This window comes from Acipenser ruthenus, chromosome 43 (assembly GCF_902713425.1).
Source record: "Acipenser ruthenus chromosome 43, fAciRut3.2 maternal haplotype, whole genome shotgun sequence".
Taxonomy (NCBI): Eukaryota; Metazoa; Chordata; class Actinopteri; order Acipenseriformes; family Acipenseridae; genus Acipenser; species Acipenser ruthenus.
Window position 1 is genome coordinate 6,227,249 of NC_081231.1, and position 22,284 is coordinate 6,249,532.

At 41.9% G+C, this 22,284-nt stretch overlaps 1 protein-coding gene and 1 long non-coding RNA gene across 5 annotated transcripts in view; one reads left to right on the forward strand and one right to left on the reverse strand.

The window, feature by feature from the left end:
- Positions 1-22,284, reverse strand: part of LOC117407795 (butyrophilin subfamily 1 member A1-like) — a 345,211-nt gene that overhangs the window by 209,785 nt on the left and 113,142 nt on the right. Inside the window, exon 12 of one of the 4 annotated variants that reach the window (XM_059011808.1) lies at positions 20,559-22,051. The exons of the other annotated variants lie outside the window; for them this stretch is intronic. Coding sequence (XP_058867791.1) covers positions 21,525-22,051 — 527 coding nt within the window. The 3' untranslated portion in view covers positions 20,559-21,524. Of the gene's footprint in view, positions 1-20,558; positions 22,052-22,284 lie in introns of those variants that run through there. 4 annotated transcript variants of the gene reach the window in all.
- On the forward strand, positions 8,073-12,102 carry LOC131709411 (uncharacterized). The gene is made up of 3 exons (XR_009311517.1): positions 8,073-8,216; positions 8,720-8,836; positions 10,864-12,102. It is a non-coding gene; the product is annotated as an uncharacterized LOC131709411 (long non-coding RNA).

A 22,284-nucleotide genomic window follows, 5' to 3' on the forward strand; every position in this document is an offset into this window, starting at 1 on the left:
GGCACACGTGCAGTGAAGCGTCACATTTGCTTTGAAATTTCCGTATGGAAACAAGTCTCCACATTGCTTGTGGGATCTTACAAAAAAAAAAAAAAAAGATGCAGTAAAATTGTTCAAACTTTCCAAAGAATAAAATCCAGGGGCAGCATTTGCCACGTTATCTTTTATTTTTTATGTAACTACCGCTGTCCCCTTCAACCCAATCTGTAGTATTTTGTACTTCATGTGATTTTCTCCATTTGCTGTTGTATATTGCCCAGATGTAAATATCCCCACTGTTATTTCCTCTATTGAACTTCCTCTTAAATTGTATTGTGATTCTTGAGATTATATATATATATATATATATATATATATATATATATATATATATATATATATATATATATATATATATATAATTTGTTTTTATATACAATGGGAAGTTCCCTTGGGAAATAATAATAATCTTTTGTTCTGGTCATGTATTTTTTAAAAGACATACGCTTCCCGACATGGTTTTGCAGCCAGTTGGTGAGAATTACCCAGTTATTTATTCAGAAATGTTCAAAACCCTTTATATTTTTTTAAATAACATGTATGTGTGAAGGGCGGCCCGGTGGCATTTTCCATTTGATTCCTTTCTAAGGGTCTGTCTGTGTGGAGTTTGCATGTTCTCCCTGTGATTGCGTGGGTTTTCTCCTGGTATCTCCTGATAAATATTAATAAACCTTTTCTCTACTCAGGTTAAAAAGAAACAGGAAAATGGGACTTTCCTTCGAATACCTGCTGATTGTGTTATAATGGAGGGTGAAACATACAACATTTCATGTGACCTTGAAGAGGCACGGGTTCAACCGAAAGTAAGCTCACCGTGTCACTTTAAGGCTGCTGTACATCAGGGCTATGACTTCCGGGTTAGGCTCACCATGACCCTCTAAAGCAGTAGTTCTTAACCCTGTTCCTGGGGACCCACTGTCTGCCCTGCTGTTTTTTGCTCCAACTGAGCTCTGAATTACTTAATCGAACCCTTAATTGAACTAATAATTAGCCTAATCAATAGTCACAATCAATTTTATATTGTTTTAAACAGTTGTAGATTTTAACGTAAAATGATGATAACTTTTCCTCTCACAGTCCAGATGCATGCTGTTCAGGTTGATTGGTCACTCTAAATTGCCCTCTGTGTGTGTGAGTGTGTGTGTGCCCTGCGATGGACTGGCGTCCAGGGTGTTGTCCTGCCTTGCATTGCCCTGTGTCTGCTGGGTTAGGCTCCGACTCAACGCGACCTGAATAAGCAGTTATGAGAATGGATGGATGGATTACGATAACTTGAATTCTCCAAGTTTTTGTAAACTAAATAATTTAAAAAGTCAAATTATGCAAATGATTAGTTCAATTAAGTAAGCAGGAGCTCGGTTGGAACAAAGACCTGCAGGACAGTGGATCCACCAGAACCAGGATCAAGAACCACTGCTCTAAAGGATTAGGTGGTTATGATAAAGGATGGATGGGAATTAAGTTAAACAGAAATCTTGTTTTACAATGCTCTCCATACTTGAGTCACAAACAATGTCAATTCTTTCTTGTTTCTCATTTTCAGGAACATGTTTATTATAGAGACTACAATCAGAACTTCCTCCCAACATTTCAGATCATTTTGAACGATGATGTGATTGACCTGGAGCTACAGCTTTTCAAAAGCAGTGACAAAAACACAGCAATCTGGTCTCGCTGGGTACCCATTGATGGTGAGAAAGCTTCATTCTTACTTTAAATCCAGAAAGATTTCGGAGACTTTTATTACACTTTTATTTTCACCTATCAAAAATAAAAACCCGCCAACATTCTTGGTAATATTAAGCATTATCGGATGGCACGGTGGCATAGTGGTTCTCCAGTTTCCTCCCACAGTCCAAAGACATGCTGTTCAGGTTGATTGGTCACTCTGTGTGTGTGTGTGTGAGAGTGTGTGTGAGAGTGTGTGGTGTGTGTGTGTGTGTGAATGTGAGAGTGTGTGGTGTGTGTGTGTGTGTGTGTGTGGTGCCCTGCGATGGACTGGCGTCCCGTCCAGGGTGTAGTCTCGTCTTGCACCCTGTGTATGCTGGGTTAGGCTCCGGCTCACTGCGACCCTGTAAAGGAGTAAGCAGTTAATGATAATGGATGGATGGGTAAACAGAACACTGAAAAAAACACTGAAGGCGTTTTTAAAAAGCACAACCTGGAATTATTCAAATCAAGTTCCAAGATAAATTGATTAATTAATGAAATGAATTTGTTTTCTTGATTTGAGCAAACGTGGAAAATTCAATACAATGCTTCACCAATCATCAGAAATATCAATAACAAATACATTTAAGTGAATTTTGTATTTAGTTCATTAAATATCTAGGATATATGTACTTTATTAATCTGAAAATCGAAATCTAAGAAATGAAAAGCCTTGGTAAATACATTTATGTCTGTTAAAGGGGAACTCAGGTTATTGTTGTGTGTGTTACATGTTCCCATATGTTGCTAAGGTGTGTGTATTATTTTTTTGGTTTTATTTGACATCCTGACCAATTGTTTTACACTATTACATTGCAGTCTTCTACAGTGGTCAGTTTCCAAGATGCCTTTCCAAATGTAGAACTTCAGAACTACACTTCCCATCACCCCCAGCATAGATACATGAATAGGGAGGATGATGGGAAATGTAGTTCTCAAAGTTCTTCTGAAGGGTAAATTTGGAAAACCATCTTGAAAACCAAGCACTGTAGAAGACTGCAGTTTAATAGTTTAAAAAAGTGGTCAGGATATCAAAAGAAAATAAAAAAAAACAATAAACACACCTTACTTAAATAGTTGTAGCAACATATGGAAACGTATCATTTTTGATGACTGATGATGAAAAAACAGTGATGATCTGATCTGTACAGAACAGAAGTTATTTTCGTCAAGAGAAACGTGTTAATGTTGTGATAATAATGTATTTATTTTCTCATGCTGTTTTTTCCTCAGTCTGCAGATCGTCACAACCGCCTGGTAAGTGTTAATCTTTCACTTTTATTTCAGCAGTGAAAGTTCACATCGGCAGCGCGATGCAGTGGTGGTTAGGGCTGCTGCAAAATCAAACACATTTTCTACCTCTGGAAAAATTGTTGTGTGTTGTTGTGCCTTGTTTATATGCAAGCTGCTGTCAATATGAGTACAGAAGGAGTTGAAAGATTTTAGTTTTCACAGAACTTCACAGCTCCAGGGTCCTGGGTTCAATTCCAGCCTCAGGGGTCTGTCTGTGTGGACTTTGCATGTTCTCCCCAATGTGTTCGCATCGTGGGTTTTTATGGGTGTTTCCTCCCAGTCCAAAGACATGCTGTTCAGGTGGATTGGTCACTTTAAATTGCCCTGTGTGTTGGGTACCCTATGATGGACAGACAGCCCATCTAGGGTGTGCAGTCCCACCTGGCGCCCTGTGTCTGTCAGGTTAGGCTCCGGTTTACCGCAACCCTCTAAACAATAAAAGTAGTTTTTGTTTAACTGCAACCTGCGTCTGAGCCTCCCCACTCGCTATCCTGTCACAGACGGATATTGTTTTGCTGTTTCAGTTCAGAGGCTGATGGCGATGAGGAAGGACTTCATTGAGGGGGTGAACGTCTGTCATCGGAAGCCTGCTGGATGACTTGCTGCAGATCAGAGTGTTGAACGATAGCGAGGTGGAGGCAGTGAAGCAGGGGGAGACCTGCACCAGTGCCAAGGCTCGCAACCTGATCGACATGGTGAGGAAGAAGGGGAGTGAAGCAAGCATGGCACTGCTATCCAAACTGGAGAAGAGGGACCCCATGTTCTATAAATCACTTGAAACTGTTTAGTGCAAATTGTTCAATATATAGAATTGACGAACACAAAACACAAACAATGAAGGTCTGGCTGGGCAGTAGCCTTCATGGATCCTTTTCTCTGTTTTTAATTTTAAATTTCTCCGCTCTCGTTCCGCCTCCGAACACCCACCCGGAGTGCAGAGAGCTGCAGGTATTTATGCAGGTGACCATCTCCCGATTAGTAACAAATTAATCACTTAATTAATTCAGGAGATGGCCACCTTCTACATGAGGTTTTTAATTGTGGGTGGGACTTCCCATCCACGCTACAAAACACAAAAACAAAACAAAACCACACGGCTCTCCCGTCATTTACACAAACATCAATACAAAAACAAAACAAAACACACAGCGGTTCACCATCATATTTAAATACATGAATACAATAAATAAATCATAAGAAACAAACACAAAATAAACTGCACAGGGGCAGAGGGGGAAACCCTGTTCTGAAAATAAAGAAACACCACATTTAAGCAGGGCTTTCCTACCACCCTGCTACACACAGCTTAGTATCATCTCCATAGAAAAGAATAATACTCAAGGAAGTTCAACTTCGTTCAACCTCCAGCTTTGCAAATTGCATCAGTTTGATTTCTTTTTTAACTACAGGGGTGATGAAGAATATTTGTTCTCAGGGGGGTGGGGGGCAGCAATGAAAGTATACTAATTTCTAACTTTTTTAAATGAACAGATTCAAGTAAATAAATATATTACTACTAAGATACAAACATTTTATATTCTCAAATACAATACTGGCTATAATATTTAAAAGTTAATATTCAAAATAAGTAGGCTACTTTTATGCATAGATTAGGGAAAGGGTACAAAAATAATATCCCAAGTGTTTGGATATCCCAGTGAGCACAGTTGGATCAATAATCTGGAAGTGGAAGCTGCATCACACCACCCAGGCACTGCCAAGAAAAGGCCGTCCCTCAAAACTCAGCACTCAAACAAGAAGGAGACTTGTGAGAGAAGCCACAGAGAGGCCAACAATCATTTTGAAGGTGCTACAGAGTTCAGTGGCTGGGAGTGGAGTAATGGTGCACCAGTCAACCATATCAAGAGCTCTGCATAACACTGGCCTGTATGGGAGGGTGGCAAGAAAAAAGCCATTACTCAAAAAGTACCATCTGAAAGCACGTCTGGAGTTTGCCAGAAAGCATGAGAGTGACCCAGCTGCGATGTGGGAAAAGGTTTTGTGGTCAGATGAGATCAAGATAGAGCTTTTTGGCCAAAACTCAAAGCGCTATGTGTGGCGCAAACCTAACACTGCCCATGCCTCAAGACACACCATCCCTACAGTGAAGTATGGTGGTGGCAGCAGCATGCTGTGGGGATGCTTCTCATCAGCAGGGACTAGGCATCTTGTTAAAATTGAAGGAAGAATGGATGGAGCAAATTACAGTGAAATACTGCAATAGAACCTGCTTCAGTGCGCTAAAAAACTGAAGCTTGGGAGGAAATTCACCTTTCAGCAGGACAATGATCCCAAGCACAAAGCAACATTGGAGTGGCTCAAGAACAAAAAGGTAAATGTCCTACAGTGGCCCAGTCAAAGTCCTGATCTCAATACCACTGAGAATCTGTGGCACTATTTGAAAATTGCGGTCCACAAGCGTCGTCCAACCAATCTGAACAACCTGGAGCAAATCTGCCAAGAAGAATGGGCCAAAATCACTCTTACACTGTGTGCAAAGCTGGTACATACTTACCCCAAAAGACTTACAGCTGTTATTGCAGCGAAAGGTGGCTCTACCAAATATTAATGTGTGGGGGTTAGAATACTTATGCAAGCAAGATATTTCAGTTTGTTTTTCACTTTTCTTAAAAATATTTTCCAACATAAAACCAATGACATCTTACAATAATTGATTGAGTTTCAGTGTTTTAAAATAAAATATCAAACATAACGAAATTTCAATGTACCATTTGTAATTCAGTAATATGAGAGAATTGGTCAGGGGTCTGAATACTTTTACAAAGCACTGTATATGTGTGTGTGTATATATATATATATATATATATATATATATATATATATATATATATATATATATATATATATATATATATATATATATAATTTGTTCTGACATTTAGGGGTTTTTCTGAGAAGGAAGGAAGACACCAGTGTGAGATCACAAATCTGATTTTTAATGTGGCGTTGGCTCCAGCTGAAGTTGAGTATCACACAGAGCAATGGGAGAAGTGTCCCCTTGACAGCAGCTCCCTGCTTCCTGCTGGTCCACTGTTTGATATAAAATGCCTGAACGGAGTTTTGAAGCACCTTTCCTTCCCACACTCAGAATACTCTCCTGGTCAGTGGCAACTTTAAAACTCGGTATTCCTTGACAATTTGAAATGTATTTAAAGTCCCTGAATTCAAATACACAAGAGGGGTGCTTTGAATAAATTTCACTACAGCCAAAAAAGAAACACTACTACCTTCACCTGTATGTTTTAGAGAAAATCTGCATCGTGTTTTAGAACTATCAGTGATAGATATTTGCTTGGTTTTAAATTTAAAATCCTATGTTAGTTTTTTGTTCTCCCCAATATGTTTGCATTGTGGGTTTTCTCCGGGTACTCCGGTTTCCTCCCACAGTCCAATGGGACACCTTCATAATGACAACATTGAGATGATCAAACCAACAGAAGTGACAGAAACACACGTCAAAATAAAAGCCAAAGAAATGTCATTCTTTGGTGTCATGAAAAGGTGGGTGAAATCTGAAATTAGAGCGCTTGTGTTTCTGTTTCTCAGACCTAAACAAAAGAAGTTAAATATTTTCTTGCTTCCCTCAAATGTTGTTTTGACTGAGGTGAATAAAGGGCTGGAGAAGTTAGGGCTTCTGTGATGAAACAGCTAAATACAGAAGCAATTTTTAGAGTAACTCCTGAGTAATTACCATGTAGGGTATTTATAGTTACAATGTAGGGAATGAATAAGTATGTATGTTGTTAATTATTGCATATCTGCATTTGCAATTACTTAATGGTGTACATAATTACACTTCACCTACATTAAGGCCTATTCACACCGGGCGCGATGCGATTATTTTCCGCCGCGACGCTGCCTTTCACACCAGTAACGACAGATGTCACACGACAAAATTACAAAAATAGAAACAGTTTCTAGTTTATGGGCGTCGCTTCAGTGTCGCCCTGTCGCATCACGAGCAGTGTCATTAATACTGGCATTAATACTGGCTTTGTAATATGCAATTAGTGGGGTTGCTCAAAGTTTTTGGATTTGGTCCAGGCCTATGTGTAATTACTCAATAAATATTCTGTACTACGCACATAGTAATTTGTCAAAAGTGACTACTTCATTTAAAGTGTTATCTTAAATATTGTATTACAGTTTTTCACAACCATTTACACACGTTTCCTGAAATTATACTCCATTTACTCAAAACTATAAACACAAAACAAAAAGCCCACACCGTACTGGCCAAACCTCAGAAGTCTCTATTCAAAAACATGTTATCTTCCATCTAAACTTTGCCTTCGAATGGCACACAAAAGCCATCAAATAAATAGACCCTACTGAATACCCATTACACACAGGTGAGAGCAATGAAAAACACTAATATAAAATATGTTTTTTCAGTATTACCTCTTGTCACAAAGACGGCTGCAGTGGATGACTTCAGACCAAAAAACAGGAACACACACAGACTTGGGGTTTTGGTGAAGCTGAGCGCGCTCAGCATTTATTCAACAAACAAACAGAAAATAAAAGATTGTAATACAAAAAACCAGGACACGCCACTTACGCCAAAATAAATAGACAAACAAAACGGACTAAACTGACAGACACGGTGAGTTATGATGATGTTGTGATTGTTGTTATTATTACTTTACCTCCGTCTCCAAACCCGTACTTCCACCCTGTACACTCTACCCCGAGTCAATGAAATGTGCATCTATATATATACTGTTGTGCCGGGATTCAATTACTAATTAATTATTCACTTGAATCCCAGCACGTGAATTAATTATGTGCAACCTCGTGCTCACATATTATACTTTAAATGCACGTGAAGTGATGCAATCCCGTGCCTAAATACAATTATACATTTTAAATAACTCGTGCTGCACACACCCATTTATATCCCGTGTACCAACTACAATACACCAACATTAACACACAACACGCAACATATAAACATAAACTACGCACGAGGGCGTGGCCACATTGCCACACCTCTATAAATCTCGCACTTTGCAACAGCATGCTACTGGACTCTGTAAATTATGTTAGAGAGTTTGCTCAGGTGTTAAAACAATACACAAAGACCAGAATTTGATAGCAGTCAAGAAAAGTTGGGGAAACATGTAGCCCAAGTAAAAAATACTTCAACTACAGTAAGAGAATATATACTCATTGTAGGTAAAGAAAGCAAAAGGAAAAGTTTAGTCAGGCAGAGGTTTTCGTCTACGTCACAGCCAATGTTTTCCCTGGCCAGGCAGCGGTGGCCCGATATGCCTTATCCCATGTCATGCCAAAGTTCTGATTGCTCACTGAACAATTAAGCTTAATAGTGTTTGCACCTTGAGGACTGTGTGGTAATAGTGTTGAGTTTTAATGATTGGAGTCTGGTATATTGAATGGGAGTGCTTTCTACATGTGCTTTATGAAGAGAATTGTGTGTAGGGTTTAGCAAAAAAGGTTTAATGCATCTGCAATTTGTGTGAAAACAGGTGAATAATGCTTATAGTTATGTTGAAATAGTCTTTCTTTTAGTACGGTAATCTAATGGTTTGGGATATTCTGTTCACAGAACCAGTTTCAGTGTGTAAATGATTGTGAAAAACTGTAATATAACTGAAATGGTTAATCTGCATAAATATTTCTCCCCTTCTCACAGGTGAAAGAGATGCACAAAGGCCGTTTTTTCATTGAGACAAGTTCACAATGTCGTCTTTTGGAAGATAAAAAGTACAGCGTTTCATGTGACCTGGAATCTGTTCATATTCAACCAGATGTAAGCAAAGCTGCACTCAGCTGATTGTGTGTGTGTGTGTCTCTGTTCATATTCAACCAGATGTAAGTGAAGCTGCACTCAGCTGATTAAAACATGTGTGTATGTCTGTGTGTGTGTGTGTCTCTGTTCATATTCAACCAGATGTAAGTGAAGCTGCACTCAGCTGATTAAAACATGTGTGTGTGTCTGTGTGTGTGTGTGTGTGTGTCTCTGTTCATATTCAATCAGATGTAAGTGAAGCTGTACTCAGCTGATTAAAACGTGTGTGTCTGTGTGTGTCTCTGTGTGTGTGTGTGTATCTCTGTGTGTGTCTCTGTGTGTGTGTGTCTCTGTGTGTGTCTCTGTGTGTGTGTGTCTGTGTGTGTGTGTGTCTGTGTGTCTCTGTGTGTCTGTGTGTGTCTCTGTGTGTGTGTGTGTCTGTGTGTGTGTGTTTCTGTGTGTGTCTGTGTGTGTGTGTGTGTCTCTGTGTGTGTCTGTGTGTGTGTGTCTCTGTGTGTGTGTGTTTCTGTGTGTGTCTGTGTGTGTGTGTGTGTCTCTGTGTGTGTCTGTGTGTGTGTGTGTGTCTGTGTGTGTGTGTGTCTCTGTGTGTGTCTGTGTGTGTGTGTGTGTGTGTCTCTGTGTGTGTCTGTGTGTGTGTGTCTGTGTGTCGTGTTGCTCATTTACTGTAAATCCAGAAATATTTGCAAGACTTTGATTATGTGTTTTTCTTTTGCTTAAAAAAAAAAACGCAAAACAACTATTCGTAATTGCTTCTGATGGCTGACTCATACAAAATATAGTTTGGCAACATTTCTGGAGTGAAGCTGATCTTTTGGGTGTGATTTGCCAAACATTTTTGCTGTAAATATTTCTGGACTGTAAATATTTCCATACATTTGAAATAATTCACTTTTTTCTTCATTGTCGTTTTCCTCTACTATGATTATAAAACAATTTTCCTTAAAAATGAACGTTTGAGGGTTCACGAGTGGCACATCCAGTAGAAGCGCTCGCCCAAGTGCAGGAATGCGCCCTATAGCCCGCAGATCACTGAATTGAATCCGGGCTATTCCACTTTCAACTGGCCGCAAACTCCTAGGGCGGTGCACAATGGGCCAAGCGCCGCATGGGTGGGGAGAGATCTAGTCGGCTGGTTAATCCTTGTCTCACCACTACACACCAGTGACTCCTGTGGTGGCTGAGCGTCTGCAAGCTGGCTGTGTTATAGCCGGAACTGCATGTCCTCCAACGCGACAGGTCTGGTTGGCTTCACTGTTGGCTTGTGCAGTGAAAGAAAGTGGGTGGTCTGACTGTGCACGTTTTTGGAGTAAGAGCATGCTTAGCTTTGCCTCTCCAAAATCACTGCATGAGTTTCATCTTTTTACTCCACTGTGATAATATAAAAATTTGATTCAAACTTTAAAATGTTGCATTAATATGTTTGAGAGATAGTAAAACAAAAATAAAGACACACACCCAGATTGTTTAGATGAGGTGCTGGCCAACAGAGCAAAACAAAGCTCAACAAAGAAAGGAAGGAAAGCCGCCCACTCAACTCTACTCCTTAAAAAGTTAAAGGTTTATTGTTTAAAAAACCAGCGCTTTGGCTCGAAAACCTTTGTCATGGTATTGAGATCTGCTAATTGGATGTTAATATAGGCAGGGGAAAGGTGTTAACAATCACATCACAATGAGTATAGATAGCGAACAAGTTAGAGACACAATAGAATACTTAAAACACTTGATAATTAGCATTAACCATCTAGATCAGCGGTGGGCAATCCTGGTTCTGGAGGGCTGGTGTCCCTCCTGGTTTATGTTCCAACTGTCCCATATCTCCAGATATCTGTGAACATCTAGTGGGGGCACAGTTGGTACAGCTTCCTGGTAAGCAACCACAGGGTAATTTACATTACGTGAACACCAGATATGTTAGGTAGGGAGTGGGGAGGCGAGGTGAGGCGGCGTAGGAGCCTTGCAGAGCCTGTTCCGCTCAAACAAACCTGAAAATGAACTTCACACATGCAATTATGATTTTTTTTTTCCAGTTCTGTAGGCTCGGTGGCTGCCTCTTTTGGCTCAACGGGCTGCAAGGCTTGTAGAAAGGTAGGAGAAACACCGGGTCAGGGGCTGCAGACAGTGAGGACTGACTTCATTGATGGGGTGAACGATGCAATAATCCAGGACCTGCTGGATGACATGCTGCAGATCAGAGTGTTGAACGATAGCGAGATGGAGGCTGTGAGGCAGGGGGAGAACCGTACCAGAGACAAGACCCGCTGTCTGATCGACATGGTGAGGAGGAAGGGGAGTGAATCAAGCGAGAGACTGCTCTCCAAACTGGAGAAGAGGGACCCCACTCTCTATCACAAGCTTGGGCTTCACAATCAATTAGCTAACTAAGAAACTCATAACAGCTTGGAACTGATTGTTGAACATATATTTAATCAAAAAAAGGTTTTAAGCCATAAAAATTACTCCACAGTAATCTCTCCTTGAAAAGTCTTTTTAGGACAATTCAACCAACTTTTATTCAAGTCCTAATCTTTAAGAATGGGGTTTTATTATGACACTGGCACAGGAAATGGTTGAAACATTTACAAGAACCCAGGCTTCTCTCTAAACACACTAAAACTCCAGCAGTACAAATGGCCAAATGGAATGTATGCAAAAAGATGGGAACCAGCTCTTTTCCTGCTAGGAAAGTTATAAAGGGTAGTTCTTTAAAATACTTCAAACAAATCTATAAAAGAGTGTTACTCTCCAACCCTCTCCTCGTTTTCAAAGAGGGCAAAAGAAGAACTTGGTTTCTTTACTGTAAATGTGCATATTTTTTCACAAATATTTGTTTAAACAATTTTATAACAAAATGTGTTGTTTTTATTTTAAATGATGGTAAATATCAGAATTGAGGTCTATTGCTTTTTTTAATTCCAATTCTATTTTCAATCCCCACCCTTTTTATAAATCCATCCATCCATTATCATAACTGCTTATTCCTTTAGAGGATCACAGTGATCCGGAGCCTAACCCGGCAGACACAGGGCAATGCAAGGCAGGACTGCACCCTGGACCACAAGCCAGTCCATCGCAGGGCACCACACACAAACAAACAAACTCACACACACGCACACGCAAACAAACTCACACAGAGGGCAATTTAGAGTGACTAATCAACCTGAACAGCAGGTCTTTGGACTGTGGGAGGAAACCGGAGTACCTGGGGAAAACCCACAATGTGAACATATTGAATATATTCAAGAGAAAACAACTTCGGGAGTAGCAATTCAAGGGAATAATGGGACTTCATTAAAGTCTATAAAATCATACAGTGGGTGGTTAGCGCTGCTGCCTCACAGCTCCAGGATCCTAGGTTCGAATCTGGCCTAGGTGGTCTGTCTGTGTGGAGTTTGCATGTTCTGGGTACTCCGGTTTCCTCCCACAGTCCAAAGACATGCTGTTCAGGTTGATTGGTAACTCTAAATTGCCCTCTGTGAGTGTGTGTGTGTGTTTGTGGTGCCCTGCGATAGAGTGGCGTCCTGTCCAGGGTGTCGTCTCGCCTTGCGCCCTGTGTATGCTGGGTTAGGCTCCGGATCACCGCCACCCTCTAAGTATTAAGCGGTTATGATGATGGATGGATGATTGTTTCACTGGCGCTACAACGAGATCAACTACAATGCTTGTAGTGAGAGGTGAGTGTTGTGAGAGGTAATGATTGTGAGAGGTCAGTGTTTGTGAGAGTGAGAGGTCATGTTTGTGAGAGTGAGAGGTCATGTTTGTGAGAGTGAGAGGTGAGTGTTTGTGAGAGTGAGAGGTCATGTTTGTGAGAGTGAGAGGTCATGTTTGAGGAGGCTGTGTGGTCCAGTGGTTAAAGAAAAGGGCTTGTAATCAGAAGGTCCCCGGTTTAAATCCCACCTCAGCCACTGACTCATTGTCACTTAACCTCCTTGTGCTCTGTCTTTCGGGTGAGACGTAGTTGTAAGTGACTCTGCAGCTGATGCATAGTTCACACACCCTAGTCTCTGTAAGTCGCCTTGGATAAAGGTGTCTGCTAAATAAACAAATAATAATCCTTTTTTCATAAATATCTGTTAGAACAAACAATTTAAAACATCAAGCAAGAACATTTGAAGAGCTTCGTTCCAAAATGCTCTATATCTATTTGAACTGTTTTTGGTAAATTGGTGTTTTTTTTTTATTTTAGATACTATTAATTCCTATTATTATTTATTTCTTAGCAGACGCCCTTATCCAGGGTGACTTACAATTGTTACAAGATATCACATTATTTTTGCATACAATTACCCATTTATACAGTTGGGTTTTTACTGGAGCAATCTAGGTAAAGTACCTTGCTCAAGGGTACAGCAGCAGTAAATACAGGGGCCTTAAGCCCACCAGTTCAGTTTAGTTCCAGCTGCCTAAGTGGATACATATCTGCATTTTTCTGAGATGGCATCAAGAGGCCGCAAGCATCCGGCAGACGCATTTTGCTATGTCTGCGGCCAATTTATCAAGACAAGAACGAAAAAGTACTCCGTGGAAGCATCTGCTAAGATGTGTGAGGCCTACAAGGCATATTTCGGCATGCCTGTCGTGGATCAAGACAAACCCTGGGCACCTCATTTCACCTGCGAGCACTGCAAAAAAACTCTGGAAGGTAAGATGGACAATTGTTGCTCGGAATTTTATTTTATAAAATGTGTTAAAATTTTTAAAATTGTAAAAGTTTTTAATTTTAAAATGTTTTACAATTTTCAATGTTAATGAAAAAATATATCATATATGAAAAATTTTGCCAGAATCTCTTACACATTAGTCATGGGTGAAATAAATGTATTTTTGTAGGATGGTACTGCTATTTTGATCAGTCCAAGACTTTCTTCCACCTACTGTGACTATGCCCAAACCTTACTAGAAATGTTTGTTAAGCAATCTGGCGAAATCTATGGGCAAGATCTTTTAGTATACAATGCTCATAAACATTGTATACTAAAAGAAACTGTTGAAATTCCGTAGCCTTCCAGCGATCAGCTTCACGTGGCGAGGTTTCCTTGCAAATTCTGCTGGTCTGTAGGCACGCATATCTGTCAAACTAGTGGACAGTCTTTCAACAAGGCAGGCAGGCAGACGGCACTTGAGTGGTCCTTTTGTCCAAATGTTTCTCAAGCACCAAACAACCCCCAAACACACTAAATGCATATAATCCAGGGGAAACTGCGAGAGCAATCCAACGGGAATTCCACGAGCCCTTCGTTTCATTCAGAACATGTGGGGGAGTGTCACTGATATCATTCACCTGCATTTCATTTTCTTCAGTCACTCTTCTGAGCAGTCTGTCTACATTTGCACGAGCCCTTCGTCTGAGAGTAGAACTGGAGAGCAACATCTTTCTGTTCATTATCGAAAACTAAAAACGTGCACTCTTAAAATAACAACAACGTGGAAGACTATATCAATATAGAAAAGGTAGGACAGTATTTGAAGTTGCAATGAAGTTTTTCAGGACTAAAAGGTGTAACACATGCACATGATATACTGTAAACTACTATATTCAAACTTATGAAACAGGAAATTACACATTAAAATTAAAACACTTTCTTTAAAAAAAAAAAAAAACGACATGAGTTTGTAACTGAAAAGAATAAACCTGCAGCTGCATTAGATGATCCTTTAACACAGATACGGTAATAATAATAATAATAATAATAATAATAATAATAATAATAATAATAATAATAATAATAGAAAAAAAAAACTGTTTTAACACAAATCACATTAATCTGAACTGTGGCTGTTTGTTACCGTTAATATTTGAATTCCGTTCATGTTCACAAATCCTAACTCATTAAACTACTAAACTAAATTCAGCTTTTAAAAATCTATGGCACAACTGTATATAATATTTCCATAAATAATCCAAACACTACTTTGAAACACAGTAGGTACAGATTTAACATGGGCACTATTTAATCTTTTAAAGGCTCAGTACATTTAAGGTCATACAATCAATAATCGGTACATTGAATAACTGTTGCACCTTTAGTATATTATTTGCTCAAATGTATTGTTGAATATCTACAGATCTTTTTCTCCTTCCTTTCTTTCATAACACTTCAATACTTGCGCATCAACACAATGAAAATGTAAACTTTGTATTGTTTTGAAGTGCCTGCTCGCATGTTCCTCAGAAGGCGCTGCTTGCTGTTTATTGCAGCGCGCTGAGCTGCCTCTCCGTTTTGAAGCGCTGTGTTTAAGATATTTTCATGTTTCAACTCCTGGCTCCCTGTTAAAATGCAGTCTTGCCTGCCATCAGTTCCCCTGCATCCTGATAAAACGGGCACAACATGGAGTCTATTTTTATTTTTTTAACGCTGTCAAACTGAAGCCAGGGGAAATCTTTTATCCACTGTTGGTTGAACTGTCGGTTGATAAATCAGTGAAACTGGCGGGTATGGGATTTGTAGTTTTTAATGTGTGATTAACAGTGGGCAGTGGAAACCAATAAACTACATTCCCAGAGTGCATTGCGATTGAGCTTTGCGTTTAGATCCGACTGTGAGGTTCTTTTTTTCTCTTTTGTTTTATACTTTTCAGCTTTATAAATAAATCTCGTTTATTGTTTATAGTCAACCTTTAGGGATTTCTAGTCGCATACGTGCTCCTAAATTAAAATGTGCGTTCACACAAGCATTGTGTTCGTCTCTCATGTGCAGAAACCGGACCCATAAAAACTATAACGAGTAGATCTATCGACGTTTGAATCAGACACAAGAACGAAATATCTACAGATATCTATTCTTTCAAGTATACCGGTAGATCATTACTATAAGGGTCAGGCTGCACTCCCGATAGCTCCAGACGCATGTTCGGAACATTTTACATTCCTTAGAGAAAAGAACATTTATCAGATATGATTCTCGCTCTCGCTCTCGCTCTCTCCTTCCCGCTGCACCCAGTCAGCCAATCAGAGCTCCCCTCTTGTCACTCAGCCAGGCAATCGGAGCTCCCCTCTTGTCACCAAACCAGCCAATCAGAGCTCCCCTCTGGTCACCAAACCAGCCAATCAGAGCTCCCCTCTGGTCACCAAGCCAGCCAATCGGAGCTCCCCTCTTGTCAGCCAGCTAGCCAATCGGAGCTCCCCAATTGGATACAGTCACTCTAATAAGCACGTGTACTGCCCTGACTCACGAGTAAATCCTTTACCAGCTTTGAAAAACGAAACTGTGCGATTGTAGTAGGGTCTTCTTCTTCTTCTTCTTCTTCTTCTTCTTCTTCTTCTTCTTCTTCTTCTTCTTCTTCTTCTTATTCACGTGTGGATTGTGTTTCTCATATTATTATTTGATAAATGTGTATTGTGTGTGTGTGTGTGTGTGTGTGTTGATTTATTTATATAAATGTGTGTTTTGTTGTTCAGCTCTTTATTATTATTTCTCATCTCGAGTGTGGTTTGATGGATTTGCTTCACTGGACCCCCCTAAACTACTTTCTCTCTTTCCTCTATGGAACTATACGAGCGAAACTCCGATTGGCTGAAGGACTGTCTGCCCAATGCACGCCCCCCCCCCTGTTGCTTAGCAACCGCGTCTCCCGTTCCACGGCTCTGCTTGCCAGCGGCTCGCTGCTTGATCTCCCCGCCCTGCCAATCATCTACTGCCTTTATAAATGCGGAGGAATATTGTGAGAGGGAGAGCCGGACTTGTGAAGGAGATTCCTCGCTGCAGACTGGAGCTGGAACGCGGAGAGACTTTATGAAACTGATAGATCCAAGTATTTTATATAAACTGCAATAATATAATCTGTGGCAACTAGTTTAATTAACTTCACTATAAGAAACTGATAGATTTAGAGTTTGTTTTATTGTATCATCCCTATATATACTAGACAATTGTTATAGACTGTGAAGTGAAGGTGGCATTGTCATATGGTTTACATTATTGTTAATGTGTTTGAGATTTTTTAAAATCAATTATTACTAATAAAAACTTATAAAGATTATTTTTGGTGTGTGATTGCTTGGTTTCTCCCGGATAAAAGAGTTTGCGCGGGAACCAACCACTCGAGGTCCTTGTCCTCCATAAACACAAGGTGGCGCAGTCACATTATTAACATCGATTTAGCAAAGACCTGTTACAAAAAAATAAGGGGGGAAACAAATATTCACAAGGTGAAATATTGGGTCCTAGGGGAGGAGTTAATATTTGTTTGCTGGGGGAACAGATATTCTGTGACACCAGAACAAAACAAGTCCTGGACACAAAATCCATCACAAAAATAAACCCTTCTTTACAGAGGAGGGTTTTTCACCCTGTCAGTGTCTGTCTGTCTTTCTGTGTGTGTTACTGATTGGTTTATTATTTTTTTCTTCAGATTAACGGATTGGCGTCGACTGGATCTTACGTTCAGAGTGGACAGAAAGACAAGGCTGCCTCCCAGTCTCTCTTCACTGCCAGTTACGTCTACTAGACCAGTGCGCTCATTAAACTGGGACCAGTAAACCTCACACACTGAGCCACTGCTTTTGCAATCTGAATTTTACATTCCAAAAGATGATTTTTACAAATTAAAAAAAAAAAAAAAAAAATGTGAAGCCGTCTGTCTGTAAGCCTTTCATCCAGAGCGTTTGAAGTCATGTGGAGCTTTAAATAAAAATCTACACTGTTGGAAAATTAAAGTGTGTGGAAATTCACGATATTTCTTTTTTCTTTAAGTGATTTATAGCTTAACAAATTAATTTGATAAAGATGACCTGCTTGGGAGTTGCATTAGCTCTCAGATGTCCAGTTTTTGAAAGATGTTCTCGCAGACCTGGATATGACATGATCACTGGATTGAAGGAAGTTCTGTTTCTGTGCCTCGCACTCGGGAAGGCTGCTGGACTCCGCGCCTCACTTCACCTCTGCAGTGTCTTCTGGGTCATGTTACTGGCTGACGGCATGCCAGTCAGCAGGGGGAGCAGCAGCTGATTGGTTAATGACAGGAAAGTAGCCAGTGAAGGGGCGGGGACAATTTCACCCTCCAGGTGAACAAGGAAGTGCAACCCTAACTGAAACCATGGCTTGCAAACAGAGATTTCTTTAACTGGGTGTAGCACTGTAGCACATATCGCGTTGTAAAATGAAGAGTTTCTGTTCTAGTAAGCTTTTGAAAGCCTGGCTTGTGCAGACAGAGATTACCCCAGGGTAGCACCAGAGGTGTTCAAATGAGAATCCATGTTTTGCTGCAAATTCTTTTTTGAGCTGCAGTAGAATCATTTTAATAAGAACTGAAATTGGTTTCAGTGGTCTGTGTAACCCTCAACATAGAAACTAAAATAAAATAAAAAACAACGGCACAAATGGATTATATTTTAAGTTATTTTTTGTAAAATCTCCCAGATGTTTTAAATACAAGGTGAACATATTTACCATGTACGCTGAATAAAAATGACAATTTAAACACAGCTGAACTGAATCTGTTCTGTTTCTTTCAGTATTTCTAAATCAGACTGGAAGCAACTCTGTGCTTTGAGGAGGAGGTGGGGATATGTAAACTAACTGGAGTGTGTACAGGGCCTGCAATCCTCCGCAGATCCCCACTGTGAGTTTCAACCAAACTAGAGATATCATCCATTACTATTAAACAGGCAAGCTTAGACATACTAAAAAAATCCCCTCTCACCAGCGGTGTGGATCTGTAGTGCAGCCCCACCTGTCTCCCCCTCACTCCCTCCCCCTCCCCTCTCTCCTCAGCGGTGTGGATCTGTAGTACAGCCCCAGCTGTCTCCCCCTCCCTCCCTATCGACCTCCCCTCTCTCCTCAGCGGTGTGGATCTGTAGTACAGCCCCACCTGTCTCCCCCTCCCTCCCTATCGACTTCCCCTCTCTCCTCAGCAGTGTGGATCTGTAGTGCAGCCCCACCTGTCTCCCCCTCCCTCCCTATCGACCCCCCCTCTCTCCTCAGCGGTGTGGATCTGTAGTGCAGCCCCACCTGTCTCCCCCTCCCTCCCTATCGACCTCCCCTCTCTCCCCAGTGGTGTGGATCTGTAGTACAGCCCCACCTGTCTCCCCCTCCCTCCCTATCGACCTCCCCTCTCTCCTCAGCGGTGTGGATCTGTAGTGCAGCCCCACCTGTCTCCCCCTCCCTCCCTCTCGACCTCCCCTCTCTCCTCAGCGGTGTGGATCTGTAGTGCAGCCCCAGCTGTCTCCCCCTCACTCCCTCCCCCTCCCCTCTCTCCTCAGCGGTGTGGATCTGTAGTGCAGCCCCAACTGTCTCCCCCTCCCTCCCTCTCCCCCTCCCCTCTCTCCTCAGCGGTGTGGATCTATAGTATAGCCCCAGCTGTCTCGCCCTCCCTCCCTCTCCCCCTCCCCTCTCTCCCCAGCGGTGTGGATCTGTAGTACAGCCCCAGCTGTCTCCCCCTCCCTCCCTCTCGACCTCCCCTCTCTCCTCAGCGGTGTGGATCTGTAGTGCAGCCCCACCTGTCTCCCCCTCCCTCCCTCTCGACCTCCCCTCTCTCCTCAGCGGTGTGGATCTGTAGTGCAGCCCCACCTGTCTCCCCCTCACTCCCTCCCCCTCCCCTCTCTCACCAGCGGTGTGGATCTGTAGTACAGCCCCAGCTGTCTCCCCGTCCCTCCCTCTATACCTCCCCTCTCTCACCAGCGGTGTGGATCTGTAGTCAGCCCCAGCTGTCTCCCCCTCCCTCCCTCTCCCCCTCCCCTCTCTCCTCAGCGGTGTGGATCTGTAGTACAGCCCCAGCTGTCTCCCCCTCCCTCCCTCTCCCCCTCCCCTCTCTCACCAGCGGTGTGGATCTGTAGTACAGCCCCAGCTGTCTCCCCCTCCCTCCCTCTCCCCCTCCCCTCTCTCACCAGCGGTGTGGATCTTAGTACAGCCCCAGCTGTCTCCCCCTCCCCTCTCCTCAGCGGTGTGGATCTGTAGTACAGCAGTTTCTCCTCCATCTCTGGATCTTTGGCCGACACGGCTACATGCATCGGGGTCCTCGTGTCGTAGTCGGCCTCTTCCAGGTTCGTTCCCGACAGCAACCCCCCGTGCAGCAGCGGGAAGTTCTTCATGGATACTGCACTGCAGGGGACGTGGCCAGAACACAGGGTCAAACTGAGGGCACTTAGACTAGAACACAGTGTGTGGAGATTGCTGTTATAGTTAGATTGCTAACTATAACAGTTAGACTAGAGCACAGTGACTATAGCAGCTAGACTAGAGCACAGTGTTTGATTGCTAACTATAGCAGATAGACTAGAGCAGTGTTTGATTGCTAACTATAACAGCTAGACTAGAGCACAGTGTTTGATTGACTATAGCAGCTAGACTAGAGCAGTGTTTGATTGACTATAGCAGCTGGACTAGAGCACAGTGTTTGATTGACTATAGCAGCTAGACTAGAGCACAGTGTTTGATTGACTATAGCAGCTAGACTAGAGCACAGTGTTTGATTGACTATAGCAGCTAGACTAGAGCAGTGTTTGATTGACTATAGCAGCTAGATTAGAGCACAGGGTTTGATTGACTATAGCAGCTAGACTAGAGCACAGTGTCTCTGTGAAGAATCTGCTCATGGACCCAACAGGCTTGTTATTGTTGAGAGTTACGTAGGAAGAATCACAATTAAAATGTCCAGTTTAAGGATCCTATTCATTTATATGTGTAATGGTCTCATTTAATCAGCACTCTGCTGTCATGAATGTCTTTCTTTTTATGAGTTCAAGATTGCCGAGGTAAACAATTGAGCAGTAAATCACACAACACCGTTATATCTTTTATACATTTTATCAAGAAAGATAGAAAATAGATGCGCTACAAAAACAGAACAGAAGATTCATATCAAAATAGCAGAAATCAGTTCACGAAGTTTAGCAATGAATAATATTCAGGGAGCATCTCAGCTTCAGTGTAAATATTGATTACATGGAAAATAATGCATTCATCTATTGACTAGAAAGTCTTTTATCATTATTTATTTATTAGCAGACGTCCTTATCCAGGGAGACTTACAGTTGTTACAAAATATCACATTATAAAAAGTAGAGGGGGCACAATATCACATTACAAAAAGCAGAGAGTAGAGAGAGAGAGGCAGACAGAGAGAGAAGGAGAGGGAGGAGAGAGGGGGAGTAGAGAGAGAGAGTAGAGAGGGCAGGGAGGAGAGAAGGAGAGGGAGAGGAGAGAGATAGGAGAGTAGAGAGAGACAGTAGAGGGCAGGGAGGAGAGTGGGAGAGGGAGAAGAGAGAGGGGAGAGAGGGAGAGTAGAGAGGGAGAGTAGAGAGTAGAGAAGGAGAGGAGAGAGTAGAGAGGAGAGAGGGGGAGTAGAGATGGCAGAGGAGGAGAGAAGTGGAGGGAAGAGAGAGGTAGAGGGAGGAGAGAGGGAGAGGATAGAGGAGAGAGGAAGAGTAGAGGGCAGGTGGAGAGAGGGAGGGGATTAACATATCAGAGGGCAGGCAGAGAGGAGAGCAGAAGAGGAGAGAAAGAGGGATCTGGAGATGGAGAGGTGGAGGGGAGAGAGAGAGGGAGACAGGAAGGGAGAGTAGGAAAGGGGGTGTAGAGAAATAAAGAGGAGGGGCTCAGGGTAAGAGGCTGGAAGAGAGAGGATTTCTTCTCATCAGCCCAGAAGAGTGCAGAGAGAGTGTCAGTGAAAGTGAAGAGGAGATTGTCTGAGCTGTTTGAATAGTTTCCTGGGTCAGACAGCAATGTGTGTTTAATCTGCAGCGCTGACAGGGTCAGGGGGACTCCAGCACAAGGGCTGTATTCTCATCCCAAGTACAGAAGAATGGATAGAGTTTCTCATTGGGATTGAACTCCATGTCAGTGAAAGTGTAGATGTGAGATCTGGTCTCCACATTGTAAAAGGAGAGCTGCCCTTCCTCATAATCCAGATACACCCCCAGCTTCTGGGGCTTCAGGCTCAGGGGGAGGGGGGCCCGGGGGTCAGTGAGAGCAGTGAACTCACCTCCACTCCACCAATCCACAGTCCAGTAACCCTGCTGGGGGGTCATGCTGAACCTCCCCTTCCTCTTGGCAGACTCTCTGCTGACTCCTAATCTCCACTCTGTATTCCCCCCCACCTGCACCTGCCAGTAGCGTCTCCCCGAGGTGAAGCTCTCCCTGCCCAGCACACAGCGCCTGTAATCAAATCTCTCTGGATTGCGAGGGAGACTCTGCCGTGTCTCTCCCAGTCTCACTCGTTTCCCCTCCGCAGACAGGATGAGCCAGCGGTTTGCTGTATCAGGGTCCAGAGTCACATCAACTGTGGAGCAGAGAGGAGACATTATTATTATTATTATTATTATTATTATTATTATTATTATTATTATTATTATTATTATTTCCACAAAAAGGGTTTAAAAAAAACTGGCCTAACAGCCAAACCACAACCTAAAATAACCTTAAAATGACGTCTAAGACAGATTATTATTATTATTATTATTATTATTATTATTATTATTATTATTATGAGCAGTATTATTGTTATAAAATAAT